Source organism: Haliaeetus leucocephalus, unplaced genomic scaffold (assembly GCF_000737465.1).
Source record: "Haliaeetus leucocephalus isolate CR32 unplaced genomic scaffold, Haliaeetus_leucocephalus-4.0 Scaffold848, whole genome shotgun sequence".
Classification (NCBI taxonomy): domain Eukaryota; kingdom Metazoa; phylum Chordata; class Aves; order Accipitriformes; family Accipitridae; genus Haliaeetus; species Haliaeetus leucocephalus.
In genome coordinates this window covers 9,731,135-9,756,480 of record NW_010973284.1, presented here as the reverse complement: position 1 = coordinate 9,756,480, position 25,346 = coordinate 9,731,135, and the positions used below count along the sequence as shown (strand labels likewise).

Sequence of the window (25,346 nt, the reverse complement as noted above, 5' to 3'; positions counted from 1 at the left end):
TATATATATGCTAAATTAGTTATTGACAGTAGGGTTGGTTTTGTCTTCTAAACATATGTATAATGTACATCTCATTTTGAAATACGCTCAAGTGGTTCATTTTGTTAATGTGAACTGTGAAAGCATCTTGTGCACAATGAAAGAGGGATTTCTCAAGGCTCCCACTGAAGTCAGGGTCCCTGTGTCGTAGACACTGCTGTGAGAAAGACTTTTTGCTTTCCTTCAAACAAAGATTACTCCTGTTCTAGGAACAGGGAGTACTCAAACCCCAATCCCTTCTTTAAGTCTCTTGGTCTGTGCTAGTGCATTCAGGAGTAGTGTATGATGATGGTGGAGATTGTTTCAGAGCTCAAAGTTACATTTGGTGTCCTGGTAACTGCTGTAATCACTGCTCTGTAAGGAAATTGGTATGTGCCAGTGCCCAAAAGTGTGTTTGAGGGTGTCAGAGGGCTGACCTGGAGTCTTTATCACAACTCCCCTCAGATCCTGTGTCTTGCTTATTCTGCCTGTCCCCACAGCAAAGACGAAGGAAATACTTCTTGTTGCATTATTGAGGTTTGAATTTGCAGGGACAAGTTTATGCAGGTGTATTTTCTCCTGAGCAGTGCTGAACATCATTAGGTTCCCTCAGTTCCTTGGTTAACTCTGGCTAAAGGAGTTCAGGAGGGGAAAGGAGAGATGAAAGAGGAATTGATGGTGCCCTGGTCGATTAAGCCATCGGTGTTTCCCATTTCTCCAAGCTCCAAGCTGTTCAGTGCCTGGCTTGTGCCAGGGATGTCAGAGCATGCTGCTGCTCATGTTGGCCTCCTGTCACCTCCTTACTCAGTGTTTTGTAAAACCCAGGCTAAATAAACATCTGAGCCAAAAAAATGCATGCTCCTAAAATTACTTCTGGTGTTTGGGCAGCACCTGCCCACCCAGAGCTCCCTGGCTTTTCCAGTAATATATCTTCCTATGTGGTTAGCTGCTGTCCCACTGTCACTGCTGGCAAAGGGAACATTTTGCACTGCTCTACCTTTCTTTCCTTGTGATTTTTCTGTAGTGCCTTTTTTCTTCCTTATATGTTAGTTCTTGAGTGAAGATTTTCTCACTTTTTCATCTCTGCAATTAGCGTGTTGGGTATTACATACAATTTGAAGGCACTTACAAAGAGGATGATTTTTTAAAATACATATTAACGCAGATTTTGAGTGGCAGAATTGGTCAGAATATACAGCAGGAATAATTCCTATGTTTTATTGTCATGTGCTCATTTGAGAGACTTAAATCTCTCACACTTCTGCCTAAAGGTGAAAAGTATGTTATTTCACAAAATATTTTGTCACAGCTGGCTATACTTCAGTGAACATACAGCACAGTCTGTTAGGAGATATTTGCTTTTAATGTTCAGACTAAGATTGTTGTCTGAGCTCTTGTTGCTATTTATAACTGGGGCAATTGGATTGATCTTCACAACAACCTAACTGCTTCAGTCCCTTCCACCTGCCTTGTCTGCAGGAGGAAGCTGGGATTAAGAGGCAACATTTGATAACCCATGTTCACAGTGTTGCAAACCTCCGGTACCAAAGTGGTAGTAACCAAAGCTCCCTTTAAAGCGTGGTCAAATAGCTGATTTCTCTGTGATAGATTCCCTGCATTCATTTTTTTTGTAGTGAGCAATGATTGGGAACGTTAATTCCAGAGATGAGCAGATGAAACTGTATACAGAAATTCATTGCTAGCTCTTAATTCATAGCACCGATTAACCAGCTTGGAGCTCATACTTCAAAACAAACTTCGATGTCAACAGCTCATTTCTTCACTTCTGGCAGCCTCTGAAGATGTGCATGCTGCTGTGTCAGGTTGCAATAGATGTGTCATAATGTAAGAGTAGATTAAAAAAAAAAAAAAGGCTTGGGTTTTTGTGTCTGCACCCCCTTTTCTCTGTGGCACTGTTTGCTTAAGGAGTTTGTGCTGCCCCTTGTGCTGCTCCATTACCTGAGCTAGCGTAACTGCCTGTGGACAGTGCAATAAACTGGGTAAGTAAAATAATCCTTATGTCTGAACATGAGTTTTCTCTCCCCCATCCATCTACTTGATTTGTGCAAGATTATTTTTAATCCAGATGAGTTCACTGATCCAGTTTATGGAATTACCAAATCGTTATACAAACCCCACCAAGGGTGCAGCTTGGGAATGAAGAGCTAAGGTAATGGGACTGCAAAAACTCTGTAAGCCAGCCTGGGCACCAGAACAGAGGTATGAGGAGCTGTTGCTCAGGAGGTAGGGATCTGGTTTCACCTTCAGTTCATGCAGGTTGTTCTCTCTATCCCATGTTGAATTTTTAACCTTTAAAAAAATGTGCGAAGTAGTACATGCAATTCCTGTGTGCTGATCATGACAGTAGGTTCTACATCAGAGCCATTTCTGGAGCTGAAATCTCTCATGCTTAACCTCTCTCAAGAGTTTAAAAAAAAAAAAGTATGTGAATCCATGTGATGTGCAGGCTTTGTGCCTGAAAAGTTTGTCTTCAGATTCCTTTTCGTGACTTCTGAATTAAGTGAGACTGTTAGATGAAAGCTGGAATATGGACATATGGACCTTACTGAGCGTGTGCCTTTCTGGCTTCAAAAAAGGTGCAGAGCATATGCACTCTTGCTTCAGTATGAGTACACTGCATCTTATGCCGTAGTGGGAACAGGATGGGGGTTTTTGTCTTGTTTTGCATTTTTTTTTTGTTTTCTAGAATACTAGAGTTATTTCTAAATTGTGAACTTTAACAAAAAAAAAAAAAAGGGACAGCTTTGCAAATGTACAAGTAACTAACTGTATTTGCGTGAGCATGATGATTGTAATAGAAATAATAAACTTAATCTGTGCCAACAAATAAGCATATTTTATTGTGCATGTGTGTTTAGGCTCTGTTGCTGTGGCCCATCTGGTCTAAAGCTACACCAATAAGAATGTTTAACTTTGAGGAAAAATCTTGCAGCAAAGATTGCTTGAGGATCTAAATGCATTTGAGTGAATGAAAATAGCAGTGAGCGTGAAATGAAATGAATGAAAGATATCAGTGAGCATGAAAGTTAAGCAGTGTATGTAATATCACTGTTGTTTTGATATATATGTCTTACCTTTTCTTTTTCTCAGATCCCCCTATGAAAGTGTGTTTGGGTATCTCTCTTTTTATTAAAACTCTGACTTTGACTCTCTGAAGGTTCATCTTTATTGGTCCAGCCCATCGTTGCCGCAGAGCCCCAAGAAGTTCTCTGGCATCTCTGAGGCTCTGTCTGTCACCAGTGATTTCCTCTTGCCATAGAAAATCATGCGCTTCCCTCAGAGTTTTCTGAATTGTTTTCAAGAGTGGATAATTGTTCCTTCTGAGCTCCCTACTGGTGGTTTTCATGAAGTTTCCTATCTTTGGGTAGATTTCAAGTCAATTTATTTTCCTCTTCTACCTTTCCCTCCTCCTCTCTTACTGTCACACTTTGTTCTATTATTGAAACATTTCAGGAGTGTCAGTGCATGCAAATGCTGTCACTGAGCCAGTGTACATTGGCTAAGAATACGGATGAAAAGCAAGTCTCATAATTTATGCAAGATTATTAGGCCAAATTAGAAACAGTCTGGGGAACCCTCCAACTCTACATTAGGCAAATGAAGGTAAAAACTGGAAAGATTAAAAATTCTCTTTGTAGCAATGTGAAAAGTCACTTGAGAATGTTGTTCGGATAATATTGTAGAAGCTCTCACTCCACTGCAGTGTGAACAGTGTAAGCTCCTTTGGCAATTATTTTCTTTGGTACCTTTTAATATAATTCTGAGCTAACTATGCAGCAAAATAAAATCCATAAATTAATTGCTAAATACTATAGAAGCAATGCTGTAACTGTTGTAATAGAGTCAGGGATCACAGTAGCTTAGTGAAGTTCCTGTAGTTTCCCGAGGACTCTTGCTCGCTGGTTCAACCCAACCCAAATCACTTGTAATGCTGGAAACCAAGGCAAGAGCATTACCACATACTGCAGTGAAGCTGACTGCAATGGGGTAGCATATTTCACTAGTATTACTGTGTTTTTTAAATCTGCTTCTATTTTGCTAAATTCTGAAGGTTTATGCATTCAGAAAAAAGTTTTTTCCTTTTTGTGTAATCTGCCATACCTTTAAGAATGATCATGTCATCTTCTCTCCTGAAGCACTTTGAGTCATTGATTTACTTGCACAGGAACTTTTTGTGTGCAAGACAGGGCTGTAGTTTACTCCAGTGTCCAGCTTGTAAACCAGAAATACTGTGTCTAGCTCTCTTAAGTGTTTCATTGTGAGTTTCCTGAAAATCATTGCATCTGCCATGCTAATTTGTTATTCTTCCAAGCTTAAACAACTGATGTAAGCTTCAGAATTGTGTACATTTCAAATAACTTCTTGTACTGTTCTTGGAAAAAAAGAAAAAAAAAGATTTCAGAGATTTATATGGTTTCCTCTTTCTAAATTGATACGTGTCGTACCAATTTTAGCATGTTTCTAATCTATTTATCAGCTGTGCCAGCCTAAGTTGGTGTTTACACCAGGGCATATCTAGGAATAGATGTAGAATTTCACTGCTGAAAGTGATGTCAGTGTGATAAAGAGATTCCTGAGAAATGAATTAATTTATTTGGGAATGAAACAGATTAAAATATCTGTGACCTTCTCTGGGGTCTCAGAGAGCCTGAAACCAGAAGAATACATAAATATGCTAGTGCACAAAACCACAATGCTTTACCTGTTGCCCTCCTAAATAAAAAGGTGTGTGTGCATCTGCTTTTACTTTGGGCCTGCCTCTGTTATAGAATCTTTGCTGTCTTTAATGGAAAGTGATGCTGTATTAGTGTCGTGGTTTAACCCCAGCCAGCAACTAAGCACCACGCAGCCGCTCACTCACTCCCCCCCCATCCAGTGGGATGGGGGAGAAAATCAGGAAAAGAAGTAAAACTCCTGGGTTGAGATAAGAACGATTTAATAGAACAGAAAAGAAGAAACTAATAATGATAATGATAACACTAATAAAATGACAACAGTAGTAATAAAAGGATTGGAATGTACAAATGATGCGCAGGGCAATTGCTCACCACCCACCGACCGACACCCAGCCAGTCCCCGAGCGGCAAATCCCTGCCCCCCACTTCCCAGTTCCTAAACGAGACGGGACGTCCCATGGTATGGAATACACTGTTGGCCAGTTTGGGTCAGGTGCCCTGGCTGGGCATGAGAAGCTGAAAAATCCTTGACTCTAGTCTAAACACTACTGAGCAACAACTGAAAACATCAGTGTTATCAACATTCTTCACATACTGAACTCAAAACATAGCACTGTACCAGCTACTAGGAAGACAGTTAACTATATCCCAGCTGAAACCAGGACAATTAGCCACCAGAAGTGTTCGTTTCGGGGCTTGTATCTTTTTTCTTTTTTTTTTTTTTTTATTACAAAAGGTTTACACTGAGAATGAAGACTGGCCTATGGATGAGCTCTTCCAAACATAAGCAGTTCCCATGAATGCTTCAGGAAAGGTGGAATAGTGTTCAGTCACCTAAAAATGACAAGCAAGGGAAAGCTGTTTGGGACATGATGGCTTTCCCTGTCCCTGCAGCCATCACTGGGGTCTGTGATGTGCTGTCCTGGGCTGGCTGGGCACTGCTGGCCCCGAACCTGCAGTATGAGCAAGTCTGTAGGACAACAGCTGTTTTGGGAGAGTCTCCGGCTCCATTTTGGAAAGACACCACCAACTTTGGAATGGTCTCAGGGGTGTTCAAAGCCATACCAGATGCTTCACCAGGCAATGAATTAGGGATAAGTAGCACAGCATATATCTGTTCTGCAAGTTTTGTTTATATTTTAAGAATTTGTTTGTAAATGTGTAACCTGATGGATGGGTAGGTATTTAAAGCTACAGCATACCAGACAGCCTCAATGTAACCTGTGGCAAAACAGGAAACTCCTTAGAGCCAGCGGTGGCCAGCTCTTTTTGCTTTTGATTTGTTTCTTCAACAGTGCCTGTGGAGTTTAGGCATTTGCAGAGGAAGATGCTGGTCCCAAGGCTCTGATTAAACAGGCCAGCACGCAATCCATCATCGCTGGACTTGTTCCTGCTGCTCTTGGAACGGTTGAGAAAGGATGTCCAAAATTTGAAGGAGGCAAAATATGCTTACAGGTCCTGGTGTAAGCAAAGAAAACTAAAATAGGAAAACCACAAACTTTCTCTGTTTTGTTTCCCTTGTTGGGGATTTTAGTCAGCACGTGTACCAGGCATTTCTTTTCCTTTGGACAGATCTGATCTCCTGGGTAATAATAACTATTTATGGAACAACAGGATACCAAACAGTTTATAAACACTAGGCTTGTTTACTTCTGCTCTGTGACTGCTCATTTCACATAGGGGTTTCCTCATCTGTCATGGGTAGAGAAACTTGGCTGAGTAGACACATCTGTAAAGAAGTAGTTGGCCTTGCTCTGCCATGGTGTCCTGGCAGAAGATCTGTCCTACTCGGCCAGCAGAATTTTCCACCTGTGCTCAGTAAGGAAGGTATTCTAGCAGGAAAGTAGTCCTCTCGTATTTTCTAAGAGGAAAGGAAGAACTGTTCGGCTTCACTCCTCCCAGGTCTGGCACCTGCTGCTCATGGCAGGTGTGGGTCTGAAGTGCCAACCTCCTCCGCCTCCTCTCCGAGAAGCAGATTCTTCATTCATCAGTACTGCATTAGTAGAATTTGCTATAGCTGGGAGACTCCTAAACAATGCCCAGACAGGCAATGAGAGGAAATAGGGCTAATAGTTTGGGTGGTTTTTTCCTCTTCGTATTAATAGGACTTGATTTCCAGTGTTTTACCGTCTCTTGTGGGTTGTTGGACAGAAAACACAGAGGGGAAGCAGCACTTCATTCTGCATAATTAGCTGCCAGACATTGCGCCCTCTGAGGAGGAGGGAACAGTAATGGTTCCAGGCCGTGCAGGAGATAAAGGACAGAAATCCTGTGAAACAAGCCGTGTCTGGAGTGCTCTAAGATACAGAATAATTCACTTAAAAATTCAGAGCTATGTGAGGTTTGGAGTGCTGGCTGTTGCACATTCTGTCTCCATCTGAACAGTGGCTGTGTGATGATGAACTGCTGAGATGTTTTGACAGATGCCAGTCAGAGGGGTATTTTTGACAGATTTTTTTGTAATGATTAATGTCACTCTAAGCAGTTGTTTGTGTTTCTAAATGTTTGTTTTGATTCATCTCCTCTTTGTTTCCTTTTCACAGCAGTGCCCAGCTTACCATAATGAGATTCAGGAAGCTGAAATCAGTCTCAATTAGTGAAGCTACTGTAAATATTTTCACTGACAGAACTGTCTTTATTCAGTTAAGATCTCAAAATATTTGAATGTTGTTTTATGATGAACAGTTAGAAGATCCCGTAATTCAAATAAAGTGATACCAGGAGGGCAGTTTATTCTGAGATAATCCTGTCTTTAGCTAATTTAAAGAAATTGTGCTCTATGAAAATGTAAGAACCCCAAGAAAAGGCAGAGGAGAGGTGAGAAGCATGAGAGAAAATGGAAGAGGAAAAGGTTCCCACAGACAAAATTATTTATTACTAGATCTAACTTTATTTAACAAAGTTGTCTGGCCTGTCTAGAAGTGCACAAGGCATTGTTGTCTGCAGTTGATAACTGAGTAATGATCAGAGTTGCCCGTATCTGGAGAGTGTGAAGCAGCCATCACTGACAAGACTTTCTGCCTTGGTAGGGGTGATGACCCATATGTATCCACGATATCTGGCCTAGGAAGAGCCCTCAATAGCTTGTTCGCAATGACCACTCTGCAGCTGTTAAGGAGCAAAAAATTAAGTGGGAAAATCAGTGTTAAGTACCAGGGTACTTAAGGTTTTTCTAGAGTTGTGGGAAACTCTTGCTTCTTTAAGTTATTTTTTTAGCATGGCACTGACTCTTAGCTGCTACTGAGTTTTCTTCCTAATACCTAAGACCTGGCATGTCAGCCTGTCTAAAGGATTAGACACGCAGGAGTGGAGGTTTCCAAACTTGTCCTACTTTGCAGGTGTTCAGAGGGTTTGTCTGCTACATTTTATTTTGGTTTGGGTTTGGGTTTTTTTTGTAGATTACAATGCACCTTCTGCATGTCAGACCACTAAACAAAATTTTAAAATACCAACCCAATTTCTCTAGCAAATCACAGTTTAAATTTGTGATCAGTAGCTTGGAAGTAGCTACAAACCAAAAGCATAAGGTTAACCAGACACAAAACTTCTGAATATACCTGACATGGATCTTTTCATTTCATCAGCTGCTAGAAGATTTTGGAGGCTTGTCCTGACTGTGGAAGTTGTCTCAACTCTTCAATACTCTGACTCCATAATGCTGCTTTTCCTAGGAGTCCTAGGGAGGAAGACACTTATTCCCTGTCTCCACCTTCCAGGGTTTGCTCCATGCTGCAGCCCTGGGCTGGTTTCTCTCTCATGCAAGACAATCACTTCCCTCTCTCTCCCGTTTGTCCTCAGAGCTCTCCTCTTGGCTCCATCTCATCTGCATTTCCATGTGGATGGAGCGCACAGATTGTGTGGGATGTGGCCCTCTTGGGCTACATCTTTGTTTACTTTTTTTATAAATAAAATAGTAACTTCTGTTGCTCACAGCATTTTTAAGTCTTCTACAGCACTTTGTAAATCCTGTATCAGGAAGCGTGTTTAGTGTGCATATGTCCTAGTCGTACTGCTTCCTAGCTGAGCTTGACCGTCTGTGGACTTGCCAAAGCACAGTAATGGTGCAGATGAAAACCTGAGACAGGTCTCCCTTCTCAAATTTTTGGGGGAGTTTTGGATCTCCAGCTATCCTATTTTGAAACAGCTATTTCTAGATAGCATGTGCCTACCCAAACCTTAGGTCGAAAACAATGTAAGAGGGCCTAAAAAATCTGAAAGTCACTTCCAGTCTTGAACTCCCTGGAAGTTGAAGATGGCAGGACTAGGTGTATTAGAAGATGAAGTAACTGAGTCATGGGTATGTGGCTTTCAAGTTTAATTTTGGATATGGGCATTTTAGAGGAGTGGTGGTGAAAAGAGCCAGGAGAGGATTATGTTGGGAGGTGTAGATTAGGGTTACATTTTATGTTTGTTTATTTACGTGTGCGTTCTATGTTTCTAGCTTTGTACCTGAAAACCTGACTTTATATCAAGTTTGATAAATTTTCACTTTACGAATTCTCTAGTTTCAGGAAGCAAGGAGGAACAGGAGGACTGGGATGTAATGGCCAGACTCGGAGGCAGCAGATAAGGCTAAGAGAGCATGTGCTGGTGGACCAGGGAGTTCTGTCTCTCGGGGGCATTTTAAGGAAGTACCAGGGAGGCAGTACTTCGGTGATTTGTAGCTTTGCCTCCTAGGCCCTGGAAACAGCTGTTCCCTCTGGCAGGTATGAACTGGTGGGCTTCCAGTAAGGGTTGGTCAGGAAAAGACCCCACAGTTCACATCAACCCTGGAGCATGACAGCCACCTTTACTCTGCTGAAATGAAATGAGCTAATTTGTTTCCCAGCAGACTAATTGCTCGTGGTTTATTATAGAGACTATTTGGTGCCCTGTTCTGAAGACTGTTTGTTCCGGACAGCATGTTTTAGAATATGTTTGTATGTGCTGGCAAATTTTTCGGGGTGGGTTGGTTTTTTTTTTTTTTTTTTTTTTTTAAAGGTCACCTTGGGTTTAGGAAAGTTTAAATTGCTGCAACAGCTAAATAGATACAAGAAATTCAAACAAATCCTGAAGGTGGTTGGACTGTGGAATTCTTTTCAGCTTTTCAGTCTGAGCTTCCTTAAATTTGCCAAATTACTAAACTGACTCATTTACATCTGTATTCTAAGGTCTTCCTGGCTTTACTGCCTACATCTGCCTTAGAACTTTCCAGGTTTTCTTAAATTATAGTATTTCAATAAAATTATCCTGTAGTATTGCCTTAGTTTCCTCATACTGTGTCATGTCGTTCTGACCTAAACCCGTTTCTCAAATTCTGGAGCTAAAATAACTACTGCCATTGTGTAGTTCCCTCTGCTTGTGAGATTTGTATTGCTTCTCCCTTATCTGTCTAAATGAACGACAGATGTTTTTGCATGGCCTGGTTAGTGGCCTGTAAGTGCCTTTATGCTGCATAGCACAATAGGACCTCATGATTGACGTTGTGGTAACGTTTCTGGAGGCTACTGGATTATTCTGCTGGCAAAAGATTATTCTGCCCTTTCTGCGCTGAGTCTTTCTGCCTCTTCTGCAGTTCTGCATGCTGTTCTCTCTGGGTAGCCCTGGGGTTATGAGCCACTGTGTTATCCAGACTTTTCCTTTCATGGTAAAATCTATTTGTCCTCTAGACCACCATGTCTCCCACTATGCTGTGATACTATACTTGATAATACAAGTGTGAAAACACTTGTCAGCTCATTCTGGTGAACCACTGTTCATGATTTCTGTTACTCTCTGCCTCTGAACCTGTAGGAACTGTTTGGCAGCTGGATGATAGTGATCTTACTTGAACATTTGATGTGGTGCCATGTTTTTTGTGTTTGGAATGTACATTGGAAACAGCAGAAATGAGTTTTGGCTGGAACTTCAGTGCAATCTTGCAGGCAGTAAATAACAAAGACTTTAACAGGAAAAGAGAACCCAAACACTTTGTGTTCTGGGTTGGCTTGTATGAATCAGCAAGTCCTACATCTCTGTTGCTAAATAACAAGACCCGATTGCTAAATGTAACCCAAATAGTATACCCATGTAGAGGCATAACCCATGGGATTCTGCTCCAAAATTGATCTACAAAAAACATCAAGCTGCCTCTTCTGCACATAGCTGAGCCCTGAGCTGGGACTTTCTCTTTTTAGTATTATTACAGTAATATGCTGCTTTCTCCTCTTGTTTACACTTCTATTGCTCCTTTTAGTCTCTTGTAAAACTGCTGTTGAGTTCATCCTCCTCATTTGTCATACTTTCAGTGACAAGATCTGCCTCCTTTCACTAACTCTCTCTTCTCCACTCTATTCAATTCAGACCTACTGGCCTCTGCAGGACTCTGCAGATAGTTACTGCCAACCACTTCACTGTTAGCTGAATTAAATGTAAAATCTTTTTTCTTTCCAAACAAATCTAGGAACATTCTGACAGCTCATACAAGCTGTTTGCAAGCCTATAGTGGATTTAATTGCAAAGATAAATTATTAGATAATGCTTTCCTGTAAAATACTCAGAATTATTTAATCCTTGTGTCTGGGTACCTGAGACTAGGGAGAAAAACAAGATGAGACAGAAGAGACCTCATCTGTCTGGCAGAAGGAAAAGAAACTTGATTTGAATTGCATACTCTTTGTCTGCAAGATGTTGCCACAAACTACCCTGCGAATTTGAATGTGCTAAGTTTGAGCAGCATGTTATATAGTGCATACACTAGGCATGAAGTGGTGGAGATGAACCTGCCTTTGGAAGGAGGAGGAGCTCATCTGTGGCTCTTGTGCCAGAGTTCGTGGGCCTCGTGGGTAGCTTTATTCTCTCCGATATGGCTCTACTGCTTTTGGGACCAAGCTCTTACCTCGGCGTGTCATGCCACTGTGCGTGCACGCCAGTTGTCTTGGCAGTAGCTCGAGGTCCTTGAGAACGTTGTGTTACATAATGTGGATGTGCTGTAAGGTCTCTGACCTCAAGGTAGGTTAGAGCATCTATCGGTTTTTATTTCTCAGTTGTGACCATCCTGAAGGACAGCTCTGTGCATTGCGGAAGAGTAAAACCACATTTTATTAACGAATAACAGAAATGCACGACAATGATGGAAATCATTGTAACGTGACCATGGTACTAATATAATAGAGGCTATAAATGTTAAGGATCAGCTTCATGGGAAATTTCTAAATGTTGAATCCTTTGCTGCCTTTTCTATTTATTCTTACAATTTTCATTTACAGATGCTCTGAATGATGCTGATGAGGAGGGAAGAGAAGATCTTACTTTGTTGTCTTTCAATTTACAGACAACTGGAAAAGGGAAGAGGTTTTCTTCTCACCTGTGTCGGTTAAGCATAGTGTTTTAGTCCTCTAGTTTGGAACTAGGCAGAAAATTAAAATACTAATAATGGGAATTCATGTAAGGTGCTAATTTAATGTGGTTTGTCGGTGTTTTCTGTGGTGCTTGTTTTGTACCATCTGCGTTTAATTGATGCAACCCTGAGTTTACTGTCTTGGTTTGCCTACAGTGCGGGGGTAATAAATAAAAAAAAGACGAGTAGTTATGTCTGTAGCTTGGTATCTGGAAGGCTGAAGGGGAAGCTAGAATAATTCAATTACAAGCATAAGAGCTCTGCCTGCTGGGACCTGTGCCACAGAAAAGTATAGATTTCTTTTAATTTCTTTCTAAAGGAGCACATCTCCTGCAAGTGTTGTAAAAAGTAGTTATAGAAGAAAGGAAGCCAGCTGAGGTACCAGAGCAATATTCAAAGTGCGCGTGTCACCCTCTCTCTTGCAAGCACTAGGAATTATGTACGAAAATAGGCATTAGCACAGCTATGTGGAAGCAGTCAGTGTATTTCATAGCGGACATTTAATAGTCCATTAGTATTTCTGGTGACATTTCCGCAATGTTTAAGGCACTTATTAAAAGCGCATCCATTATGGATTATGCTTTAAAAAGGGGACGTTTGTGGGCATAGATCCCCCACTGCAATGTAATATTAATGTTAGTTCTTAAAATTTATTTTAAAAGAGAGAGAAGAATGTGCCCAATGAAGCCATAACTCAATAATTCTTTGCTGTATACATGATGCTTTATACTGCCGTGGCATAAATGTGCTATGAAAAAATGCATAGAAAATATTTTCACAAGCTGACTCTGGTTTCTTTTGTGATCAGTTTCAAATCTTTGACTTTAAACCAACATTTCCAAAGTTTAGTCTGCATCCACGTTTTAGGTACCTTAAAGTCTGTTTTCTTAGCTATATATGCTACAGAGCTGTAAGAGCTGAATGCATTTAATACCTCTGAAATCTAGGCCAAAGTTTTTTAGACTTATTTTACTTAAATTGACTTAGAAAACTGAACTCTGGGGATCCTATTTTGAAAATGTTGACCTCAATCACTGAAAGTTACTAAAGCACAAAATTTCATGTGGAGATGGAAAGGCATCCTTCATGCTGCCTGTCCCTTGAAATGATGTAACAGGGTAATGGTTGAACTGTTCTGATAAAACTTATCTCAAAATAATTTCTGAGTCAGTCTTGTCATAGGACTGTTCAAGAGAAAATAGTCCAAGAAAGTTATAGATGGCTTAGGAATAAATGTAACAGACTTGCCTACTTCAGAAGCAGGCAAAGGATGAACTTCAGCTTTTCTTCTTCCTTCGTTCAGATAGGGAAAGATGATGAAGTAAGTGCTAAGCAGACTACGGTGCTTCCAGAAGAAGGTAACAGGGCCTGCTCTGGGATGGCTGTTGGGAAGCAGGAGGAGCAAATCTCTGGATGAAGGGCAATTCCATGCCCTGTGAATTACAGAAGCAGGAGCAGTTCGTGGGTTTGACAGCCTTTGCCAAATCACTGAAACTTGATGTTTGTGTTGTCAGGAACCTTGGCTTCATCAGAAGGATTCTGCCTGGGATTGTTACAGTCCTAAGTGAGCTACTCACTTTTTGGATGTCCACAGGCTTTGGGTTCGGGCTTTGGTAGTACTTATGGAGAATAAAACCTGCCATCTAGCTGCCAGTGTAACCCAAGTGCTGAGTGCTATTTCTTTTCTCTAGTCTCTTGCTTAATACCTTTTGTCAGATCAGCTGGCTTGATGCTCAAATGATGCAGAAATGAAACCTCAAATCAGATAAACTGAAGTCCCTATTGCTCCTGTGGTGTGTTTGGATTGAGGAAATGTCCTGCTTTGTGCTGGCCGAGATGGTTCATGGGTACAAATTATGATAACAGATCACATGTCTGAGCTGCATCGTTGACAAATTTCTGAGCTCTCTGCTAATCGCTACATGTTTTATAAGGTTATTGGGAGCTATGACTAATAGAGGAACTGACAGATTCTTGAATTACTAATTTGACTTGAGGACAAAAGTGAAGCAGCTTCCCTATTTATACTTATTAGTTGTATAAGTTTATAGGTTTATATTAGTTTATAAGTTGCACAGTTTCCGTAGTTTGTCAGAAGACTATGCTGAAGGGTAACTTAAAACAAAAATAAAAATCAAAACAATAGGGAGGAATAGTTGTCACTTATACTATTTGTTTCCTTTACAACTTACCATTTTATAGCAGTGCCATAATGTGCGCTCTCACTGGACGTGCTGGGCTTTCTTGTTGTTTTAATCTCTGCTCTGTCACTGTCCTTTCGTCCTTGCCTGCAGCAGCACTGCTGGCTGTATGATAGTCTTGAGTCTCCTGACACAGTTCACTGTTGTGTCGCAGAACTCTGATGTTAACTTATTTATCAGTCCTACCGCTTCACTTAAACTGCAAAGGTGTTAAATGCTGTGGGTCGACATGGGGCATTTGCATACTTAGGAGACATTTGACTAAACTGAAAATATTGAGACTTGCCCTTCCCCATTTTGGTTAATTAATTTCTCTTCTTCGGCATCAACTGAAAGGAGTCATTCATTGCTTTCCCTGTATCTGTTCTGCAGGAGGCATCAAATTTGTATGGGCACCCTCAGTTCAGAGTAAGAGTCTAGGGATTTGCACTTACACACATGCCTCGATTGGCCAAATTATCCTTGTGTGTTTTATGCCAGGTAAATATGCTCATTAGCAACAGAATGACATTAAAGCTACAGATTTCTAGTTTTGTTGAATGGTAAATTTAAGCTGTGATTTCCAGAGGATGAAATCCTGTAGTCATATGCATTAATCTAGTTTCCACAAGCCCTCTCTGGCCAAGCATTAGCTCAGTGGAATAGCAACTGGTATTGATCAAATTAAATGCCTTTTTTCCATTTTGTAATCTTATCACTTGATCAGGCTGATTGAGATCAGCAAGAATTACAGCATTTGTATTCAATGGGAGTTTTAGCAGACCCTTGTTTCTGAAATTTGAGCTGCATAGGAATTGAGCTCTTGCAACTTTAATGTTCCTTGCTCTGTAGGGAGAAGGACCACAGAATCACTGATGAGGTGGGTGGGCAGGGACCTCTGGAGATGGTCTAGTCCAACCCCCTGCTCAAAGCAGGGTCACCTGGGACAGGTTGTTCAGGGCTATGTTCAGTTGAGTTTGAATATCTCCACAGATGGAGATTCCACAGTCTCTCTGGGCAACCTGTTGCTGGCTTTGACCACCCTTGCAGTAAAAGTTGTTCTTCTTATTTTGAATGGAATTTCTTATATTTCAGGTTTTTCTTATTGCCCTGTATATTGGGCACCACTAAGAAGAGTCTCTCTGCCTTCTTGACTGCCGCCATCAGGTATTTATGCACATTGATAAGAGCCCCCTGAGCCTTCTCTGCTCAAGGCTAAACAATCCCAGCTCTCAGCCTCCCCTCATATGGCAGATGCTCCAATCCTTCAATCATCTTAGTTTGCTGGACTTGCTCCAACATGTCTCTCTTGTAGCAGGGAGCCCAGCACTGGACCCAGCCTTCCAGCAGTGCCTCCCCAGTGCTGGGCAGACATGAAGGATCCCCTCCATCGCCCTGATGGCAGCCCTCTGCCTAACACAGCCCGGGATGCTGTTGGCCACCTTTGCCGCAAGGGCGCAATGCTGGCTCGTGTTCAACTTGTCTACCAGGACCCTCATCTTTGCTTGTCTTAAAGTCTCTGCTCCTTCTCAGAGATACCTTGAGTAAAGGCCTCATTCATCTTTGAGTTATCTTTCTTACTTCATTTTCCTTAATTACACCCTTGCCAATCATTTAAAAAGAGCACCACTGATCAAGAGGTAAAGTACCATGGATGCTATCGCTAAAACTAGTTGGAGGGCTTATTCTTCTGCATGTTTCTGCCCATAGTAGCAGCAAGTATTTTTTTAAAGTTAGTTTAAATAGAGGCATTTTGGTTTCATTTGTACAGACAGGAAGGAGGTAGAGGATAGACTGTATCCCATTCAAGCCTTAGCTCTCCTCCGTGTTGTGGGTTTGTAAATCTGCCCTCCTACCTTTTTCCTTTCAAGCCCTGTACACTTAGGAACCAACTTCAGAACAGTAAAATCTCTCTGAAGCAGCGTCTCTGGTCTCTCTCGCCACTAAACCAATGAGTGCTAAATCACTCGTCCTGGACTGTATACATCTAGGAATTTTAAAGGGGCTTAAGAATGTAATGATTGAGCTGCTAACCAAAATGCGCAATCTCTCATTAAAATCGGACTTTCAGCTGCAGGAATGGAAGGAGCAAATATATTAGCTAAACTTGCAAAGGGACTTGAGAAACCACAACACAATAAATTTGCCTACCAGGAAAACTCTTTAAAAAGAATATTAAAAATAGACTTCTAAACATTTAGATGACCATGGTATAACACAGGAGAACACAACTCCTATAACTGAAAGTCATGCAGTGTGAACCTATTTGAAGTTTTACTGTGTATGTAAAGCCTCAATTATCACAATTCATTGCCCTTTTTTTTTCTGTGACCTGTTGCATCAGTTATGACAACTCATTTGGTTTCCTTATATTCCCTTATATCAGCTTCTTTTCCTCCATTGACAGGTGTTTTGTTCTCCCTATCCTCTTTTTACTTGCTACTTATTCCTTTGCCTCTCTTGTCTTCCACCAGGTCTACCCTGGCTCACCTCAGTGTACTGCTGTTCTTACCCTGCCAGAAGTCTGGGACCAGTCTTATGTTACAAATAGACTCTTCCTTCCTTCGGTTTTGTACTTTTCCTAGTGAAACTGCTCTAACCACCTGCCATGGCCACAGAGATAAATGCTTTATGTTGTTTGTGACTTGCCCTCAAGCCCTCTTCAGTATTTGTTGCCCATAGTCTCACTGCTCTCCACTCAAATGAGAGAGAATGACAATATTTAGCACAATGTTTTTGCCTTCTTGTCCCCTAACTTGTTTTCTTTTCCTCTTCTACAAATTTTTTCTCATTCCTTGTCGGGTCTTCTCCTGAAATTTCTGCTCTTCTGCTTGCTTGCCTGCTCCCTTAGAGTACTTTGAGATATGAAGAGTTTACCTCTCTACCTTAGAGAATACTTGTCTTTTATCCCATTGCACTAGTAATTGCCCTCCTCCCTTCATCTCTATGCTCAAGAATAACACTCCATTCATGTCCTTGAGCTTCTCTCCTCCAGTTCCACAGTAGGTTACTTCCAGTGCAGCTTACACCTTTTGAAGGCCCCTGGAAGCTTTTAGACAGAGGTTCTAGTGGCTTCTTTGTAGGCAGAGTCTTTGACTTCTTCACTGCTAAGCTGCAAGGGCTGGTCTGAGATGGGTTCCAAGCAGAATTTAGAGGTGCGACTGAAATACGGTTTTAAAAGGTAAGTTCTCTAGTCCCAGTCACCAGAGACCCTATTTCGTGGTCTATGTAATCTTGTGTTTACCACTTCCCTCGTTATATCTTCTTAGTTCTTCAAATCACAAACCAGTGCCCAGCCTCCTTTGTCACTGTACCATACTCTGGCACCTCTGTATTCTCCCCTGTTATGTACCATGACCTGCACAGACCAGCATCCTGATCCCACACTCCTTAACACCACGAGCACATTTTCTCCACTGCACTTTCCCAGTACCTTCCACTTTTTCCCAGCTGTGGCCCTTGTTCCCTGTCTCCCAAGCTTCTCTTGCCCTTTCCTTATGTGGAGGAGCAAATTCTGGCATGACATTCAGTGCTGCTGAGGTGTGGTACAGCAGGAACTGCCTTGATGCAGTAGTAGTTTGGTAGATACCATCAGATCCACAGGAATTCCAGTGTGTAGGCAGTGTTTCAGGCAGTTTCTGGAGATGAGCTGATGTGACGTGACTTTACCAGAAGGGGTAGAAGCAGCAGCGTGACAAGCGATTGCCTAAAACTGGTAGTCTTCTAGGTTGTTCCAGCCAACAGCCTTTACTACCATCAAGCTGGCTCTTCTCAAAATGTTGGTTTTTCCGTTACTCATTTGTCTCCTCCTGTTCTGTCACTGCAGCACTCCTTCACAGGTCTTTCAGAAGCTCTTTCACACCCAGCTCTATCAAGCTTCCTCTGGGAGGAGGCCCACAGAGCTCAGGCCTTGGTCCTCTGCTCTTCCTCTTTTACTCCTTGCTAAGAAGAGGTAGTGGTAGAGAAGACCTGCATGTCTGCACACCTACTTCAGACCTGCTTTCTGAGCTATTCCAAAATAAAATCGTAGCCTGTCTCTCTAGGAAGAATGGCTTCTGTATGAGTGAAAATGTGATGTGTTTAGTTTGCAGAGAAAATACCATAGTGCAATTTAGTAAATGACAGAAAAGTAGTAAATTGCATTAATACTAACCCTTCTTGGCTCTCAATTAAATGGAAGTAGACCATGTTTCAAACTGGTCTAACCTTATAGACTTTACTGAGACAGGATCTGAATAAAAGATGCATCATCACATACTAATAGAAGTAAGAAAACACCTATAGTAACAGTAGATTTTTTTTAAAAGTAAGAATGTGAATTCTTGCTCTTTAAGGCTTTGATTTTGAAGCTGATTGGGGTTGGGAAGAAACTGTATCTCTGGTCAGTTTATTCCACTGTGTCTTAGTACAAAGTTACTTTACTTTTGTGGGAAGTATGTTGCTGTTTTTTCTTTTAGGTGGGATTGCTTATCTGATTTGGTGTAGCCTTAGTGCTTGAAGTAATACATGTCCTACTGTCATGCAATTGAGTAAAAACATGTGCAGCTGCATACATCTTATTCATAGCATTTTTCCAAACCTACTAGGTAATCTAATCTAAGTTAATTGGTTGAATGATTTCAGTGTCTACCAGAGGTAATTCTTCAACACATCCCATGCAAGACTGGGGTTTAAGTCAGTATCGCTGGATCAAAGCGTACATATTGCTTCCCACAGGTCAGTAGAGACAACATGTCACAGTCCAAGGCAAAGCTGTACAGAAGGTGGAATGGGAGAGTGTGTCTATGGTCAGCTACTTCTGTGCTGTCATGCTGAGACTCTGAAATTGCTCTGTTGGCCAGGGTTGCAGTAGCACATCTCTTCTCACTGTGCCTGACTTGTTCACATGCCAACTCTTTGACAGCTGTAGGACGTTGCTACAGAGGCGGTTTTCCTGTGTCTGAGCTTTATTCCCACGCTAGTTAGTGGGTCAGGAGGAGTAATGTGACTGTTTGTCATTTGCGTCTGGACAGACCTCATCTCCTTATGAAATACGTCTTTTTGAAAGCTAGTGTTTTACTCCTTGCGTACAGCTGCTGAAGAACATTGGCCGGCTCAAAAGAGCAAGAGAAGATCTCCTTGAAGCAGCTGATAGCTGCCATAGCTGCCACTTCTTGTTCAGTGCTGTCTGTGGATGCAGTGACTTCATGTTCTTCACCGGCTGGAAGCCCAGACCGCTTCCTGAGCGTGCCATGGTTTCTGCGCCTGTGCACTCTTTCCCAGAAGGCAGCTGGGACTCTTTGTACATGTATGGCCCTTCAGTCCTTTACAGATACTTCATTTCTGGTGCTCCTGTCGGGAACTACTTTGCGCAGAGAGATGTTTTCAGTCACATGCAGTAAATCTGAAACTTCCCAGGCATCTACAGCTACCAAACATCTTAGGGAAAGCTGTCCTGTGTGAACAGAGGAGGAGGCTGGACTCCTTATGTGGTGGGAGAGGGACTACTGCCCGCAGTACTCCCCGATCTTGAAAGTTGTGAAGTGGTCTGCCAGGCCAAAAAGGAGTAGTTGCTCACCTAGTAGGTGAGAGCAGGTGGCCTGAGGTAGACACTGGGGAAGCCAGTTGAGAGCTTTGGGAGGTACAGTCTGAGGAACACATAACGAACATAAGAAATGGATTTAAAGGCTTCTACTGCACAGAGATATACTGTGCTTCCCATATGAGAGCTGCATGAAAGAAAACTTCTTGAAGCTTGGTAACATCAAATCCCAAAGGCAGAATAAGGGAAGACCTTGAGGGCAAAGGGGATTTGAGAGGTAGGAGGCGATGTGATTGCTGAGGCAGCTGGATGTGTAACAAATGGGATAAAAACATATGTCCCTGTTAGTGTCTGAGGGGAAGGAAATGAGAGCAGAGGGAGATCTGATCTTCTGTGGTAGGTCTTTTGGCTGAGCTGCACTGAACTCTCCCTTGGCTTTTACTACAGGGAAGAAAGGTAGAAGGGAAAAAACACTGATACAGTCTTTCTGCATAATGTGTTTTTACTCCCCTACATCAGAACAAAAAAGATGGAGTTCTTTGTGCATCAGGTCATATACCTGGACAACTCCTTGCCAAAGCATGTGACAGCTGCAAAATGTCTCTACTAATTCCAGGGGAGTCCGGACAAACATTTGGAGGAGAGATCCATTGCTGGGAGGGAAAGGGGGGTTGCCGATTAGACAAACCACATCAACCTCAGGAAATCCACTCAGCTGAAAATGTTGGAAAGCTGTGTGAATGTTAGGGAGTAAATATTTTATCTTTGCCTTGTTCTTGCTTTACCTTGGACATCCATTTATTGCCATTTTTGGAAAAGAGATTTTGAACTCTGATCTGACCCAGCACAGTCTCACTCGCATCCTTAGGTAGGATTTACCTTACTGCTGGGCAAACAAGCTGATGAATTCTTAAAAAAATAATCCCAAGCTAAAAATCAAGCAACGCTTTTTTTTCCTCCCTCAGAGACAACCAATTCTGATGTGGTAAATTGCCAAGAAAGCACACATCTCTGATCCCCGTGCCTCTGTTCTGGGATTAGTGTTGATGGTCAACGCTTGCACAGCTCAGTGCCTCAAGATCGCTGCCCTCAGAGTCCAGGCTCTTCATGTGCGTTTCAAGAAATGCCCACGATAGCTTTCAGTGGGTGACAACAGTAAGCAAAGCAAGCAAAGTTTGTTCAGATTTGTGCTTTGCAGCATTAAGCACACTCTTGATAGCAAAAGAAGTTGTAAGTAGCCATGGAATGAAAGCTCACACTAACTGTTACAGATTCTCCAAAGCTGCACTGGCCACAGGCAGGTTTGGAAGCAATTTGTTGATACTGCTGCACATCAGCCTGTACTTGTTTCTACTAGAGCTGCTCTTGTATTTTACTCCTAATTCCTATTCTCAGTATGGGAGATACTAATCCCTGTAACTAGGGATGCCATTTTTCAAAGGTTTGCTGATAAAAGTTGGCAGGAGTGGACCTGCTTTGTTGCCTCTAAAGCTTGGTATCACCAGAGGGGCTGTCGATTTGATTCACTTCATGACAGGCCAAGATACTGAAATTGCTGCAGAGCATGTATCAGGCTGTTGCGGTGGAAAAATGTGCACTGGGAATATTCAGAAGTAATTACTAGAAAATAAGTATGGTAACATGAGTGACCTGATTTGTTCAGAAGACAGGTTACTATGCAGTTTCTGCTGAATTCAACAAAGTGCTGGTCGTCTCTGAAAATCTTTTCTTCAGTCATTTGTAGGCTTAAGGTTAGACACTGATGTTTACACAACATTGACATGAGAATCTGCAGGGTTTATAATTGTGTTGCTTGTGAACTTCACTGCCAAGTACACTTCGTCTGCAACTCAGGAAAAGCAAAATGTCCAAGGGAAAGGAAAGGTACAATTCAGGAGGGCTGAGCATGAGCGTTACAGAGGCGGAGAGAGTAATGTGGGATGATATTGTACTGTTTTCTCACTCCATGGTTGTCTGTCTGGAGTCCAAAGAGCACCCATAAATACTTGTGGGAAGTTCTCCTTTCGGCCAACAGCGTTGCTATTTTGCTCGCTAATGAAAATCTGCTGCATTTCTTGTCATTGAGATCAAGGGATACTCGGCTAAAGTAGTCCTTCAACTTTTCTGTTTAGACAGGGAAATTTAAGAGTATACTGAATTAGATGGGGTTGTGGGCTTTAACTTTTTTTAAACTACTCTAAGCTAATCTGGGGAAATTGTTTTTAGAAAAATAACTATTTGGGAAAAATTTGGAAGGGCAGTCAAAATGTTTTCTGGGATTTTATTACAGCTTTGAATAAAAAATTATTATTTTTAAGGAACTTTATTTGGTAGCTTGAACCATAGCTTGCTTGTTATTTCTTCTATTGTACTTCAGTCAGTTCAAAAAAGTGACTAAGTATTTGTTGATTTATTGGATGGTAGAAGTACTTACGATGATAAGATATTAGAAGTAGCTGGTGATTAAGATTACTCATTATTTATATTATGGTCTTCGTTTTCTTTTGCCAGTGCATTCCAAAGCTTTCACTTTTTAGGCTGTGAGCTTTCATGACTTTTTCCAGGTTTTCTTACCAAGGTGATTGTTTTGTTAAAAGTAAGATTAAACGAGAACAAAATGACTGCAATTTGTCATTGTAACGGAGAGATTTCTTGCACTGACACACCAAGCATGTTGACTTCCAAAATGTCTGGAGTGAAAAGTTTAATACCTTCATGGAATTAGTTTTAAAACTTTCAAGAAGTGGAATGAAAACACGAACGCCTTCTCTGACAGATGTAAATTGTAAGTAATTATTTGTGGAGCGCTTGAATACTGTAATGGTTGTGTAGGCCATCTAAGTGGTTACACAGGCATAAGTGGGCAAACAAAAGAATGAGAAAATAAACCAAAACCGGATGATGCTAAGAAAGTACAGTGAATAGACTGAATTCCAGGCTGAGGCGGAGAGTAAGTTACTTCTTTTGTGCCTCCCTGATGGATCTGTGGAGATGCTGGGTTACAAGGTCACTCTCTATACTTTGTTCCACCCACTCACTAAGGGTATGGAAAACTCCCGGGTGTGGCAGGATTTCTGTGTCAACTAGCAGTGCAGCACACTGAAACTACTTAATACTGGGTTGCCTGAGGGGGCCACTGGGAGAGTTATCAATGGTAGGAGTGAACTTACTGATGCTTTCTACAAAGGCTGAACGTAGTTCACACAATTAAACATTGCTACTGGGACAAAAGTAGTGGATCAGCAATGTTCACTGCTCTTTGTAATATTCAGGAGCAAATACAAATGCCGATGATGAATATGCCTGCAGCATTTCTTTGATTTGGAACTTGGGATCACTCAGGCTGCGCTTTGTCTGTGTGCTATGGCTCCCTTTGATAACAGCCAAAAGACATGTAATTTTGACTTTCACTGTTACGTCTTGTTTTCTTTTCCACAGCTGTAGGAAAAGCGCTTTCTTTATCAAGGGTACTGAAAGAGAAGGCATATTTGTGTGGGTTTTTTATCCCCTCATCTTCACCATAACCATTTCCTTTAGTAGCTAATAATATTTAGTATTTATTTCAGTGACTTACACAAATCTCAAATGCATAAATCAGCATCATCCTTTTTTCTACTGCCTTTTCTTGTGGGAACTTGTTGAAATGAACTCTTATTGAAAAGCTCCATTCCTGGAATGAGGAGGACTGTTGTACCATTCTTCATGTGATGCAATAAGAATAATTGAGAGGGTCTCTCTGCTTTGATTAGTGAATCAGGGAGGATATCAGTTCTTCCAAAAGATTTATAGCATTTGGAGAGCAAGCTTTTAAGAACTTACCTTGTGCTTCAGGTATCCATCAAGCCTCGAAGCAGAGTCCTTCAATGTTACTGCCGTGGGTGCCGTTGTTGCTGCACAGTCTCTTGCCAGATGCATGTTGAACTTTGACTTGGGGACCCAACAGGGCATAGGACCCTGGGCAGAGGAGGCCAGTAAGTGTGCCGGCTGGAAGGATAGGTCTTATTTTTTTGCACCTGTTTTGCAAGTAGGACTGGAGGTCAGTGTGGTTCGAGCTACCAATGCAGAGCACAACATTATAAGTGCTGCTATGAGGAGAATTAACTCCATCTCAGCCAGACCCAATACAATGGTTCTTTTATTTGTCAGAGCGGTCAAGTCGCACCTCCGGTCTCTTCTTCCCTGCCTAATCTCTAATTTGAGCCAGACACTTTCTGTGTGGGATGATGAAGAAAGGATATAGCTGTCTGTGGTGTCTGTTTGCAGTTTTCTCCACTGCATCCATTTGCTCCTTGAGTCAGTAAATTCTTATGGTTTTGTCAGGTGGCCTCTTACATGGAAACTTTCTTCAGTGTCCAGTCTCTGCCTTATCTCCGGAAGCAGTACCCAGAAAGAGGTTTTACAAGCTCAGTCTTTTACCCTTGTTTTGTTAAAATACTTGTTTATTTTTAAAACCATGGGACCAAAGGAGAGAGGCTTATATTAAACAGTGCTGATATTATCTGGAAGATTTTAATGCATGTTGCTTTAGAGATCACTCTTAGGCTAAGGGCTGGAATTAATAAGGTGACAGAAGAGACAAAGATTACATGAAACTGAGCGCAGGGTCCATGTCTCCCATATCAAACATTCTGTCCAGTTACAGAAAGATCTACTGGCACCTGGGGGGAAAAGACCCCTCTGAAAACACTCCTTCCACTTGGGGTACGTGTTTTGGCCTTTTTTTGTCTAGGTTCCCAGGCAAGCCTGTGAGATGCGAAAATCCTTGGAGGTTTTTGCATCCGGTTAAAGGAAGAAAAAAGCCTCTCTCTAAACCTTAAATAGTAACAACTGGCCGCCCCCAGTTCGTCCTGCACTACGATGTGAAGTCTATTGTGCAGCAGAGTAACAGAAACACATCTGGAATTTTTCCTGTCAGGATTGATACGGATCTCATTAATAGCAGTTTTGTAATCTATCTGTAACTGTTTTTCAGTAAGTGATATTATTCTTATAGTAGTGATTTTTTTGTGTATATATTGTACAAATGCACATCAGGTGGCTGTACCTGGGAGACGGCACCTAAAACTATATTATCCTGTTTCACTTAATAGAAGAAGAAAAGCTTATTCTCTGGCCAGATGAATTACACTGCTTTGACTACTAGGCAAGCTTGAAAATCACACAACTGTTTCTTGAACAACTTCCTACAAGAAGGAGCATGCCAAGGTAAATTGTTTAGGCATTAGGAATTGGTGCAATGGGGAACATTTCCACCCTCACTGTTTTTTTAGTTAGGGTGTCCATCTTCTGAATGGTGCAAATTATGGCGTGGATTCCAACCAAAAAGCCTTGTCCAATTTCAAAATGTTCAGAGAGAACTGTGCTTGTCCAGCATCTCCCATGCTTGGCCAGCATCTCCGATGCTTTCAGTCCCTTCTTGTTTTCACTGCAGATTTCATTCTTGTTTCTAGCTCATATCTTCCTGTTTTCTCAACAAAACCGTAGACTTGATTTGATATTGTCATTGCTATGCCAGTTTTTTATGTCAAACCCAGATTGTGATGACTGAAAAAAAATAAAATTAAAATAACTGA

At 41.5% G+C, this 25,346-nt stretch overlaps 1 protein-coding gene across 6 annotated transcripts in view; it reads left to right on the top strand.

The window, feature by feature from the left end:
• ST3GAL3 (ST3 beta-galactoside alpha-2,3-sialyltransferase 3) overlaps positions 1-25,346 on the top strand; it is a 192,736-nt gene that overhangs the window by 79,199 nt on the left and 88,191 nt on the right. For 3 of the 6 annotated variants that reach the window (XM_010582507.1, XM_010582506.1, XM_010582503.1), the window contains one exon: positions 15,348-15,419. The exons of the other annotated variants lie outside the window; for them this stretch is intronic. In XM_010582507.1, coding sequence (XP_010580809.1) covers positions 15,348-15,419 — 72 coding nt within the window. The remainder of the gene's footprint in view (positions 1-15,347; positions 15,420-25,346) is intronic. 6 annotated transcript variants of the gene reach the window in all.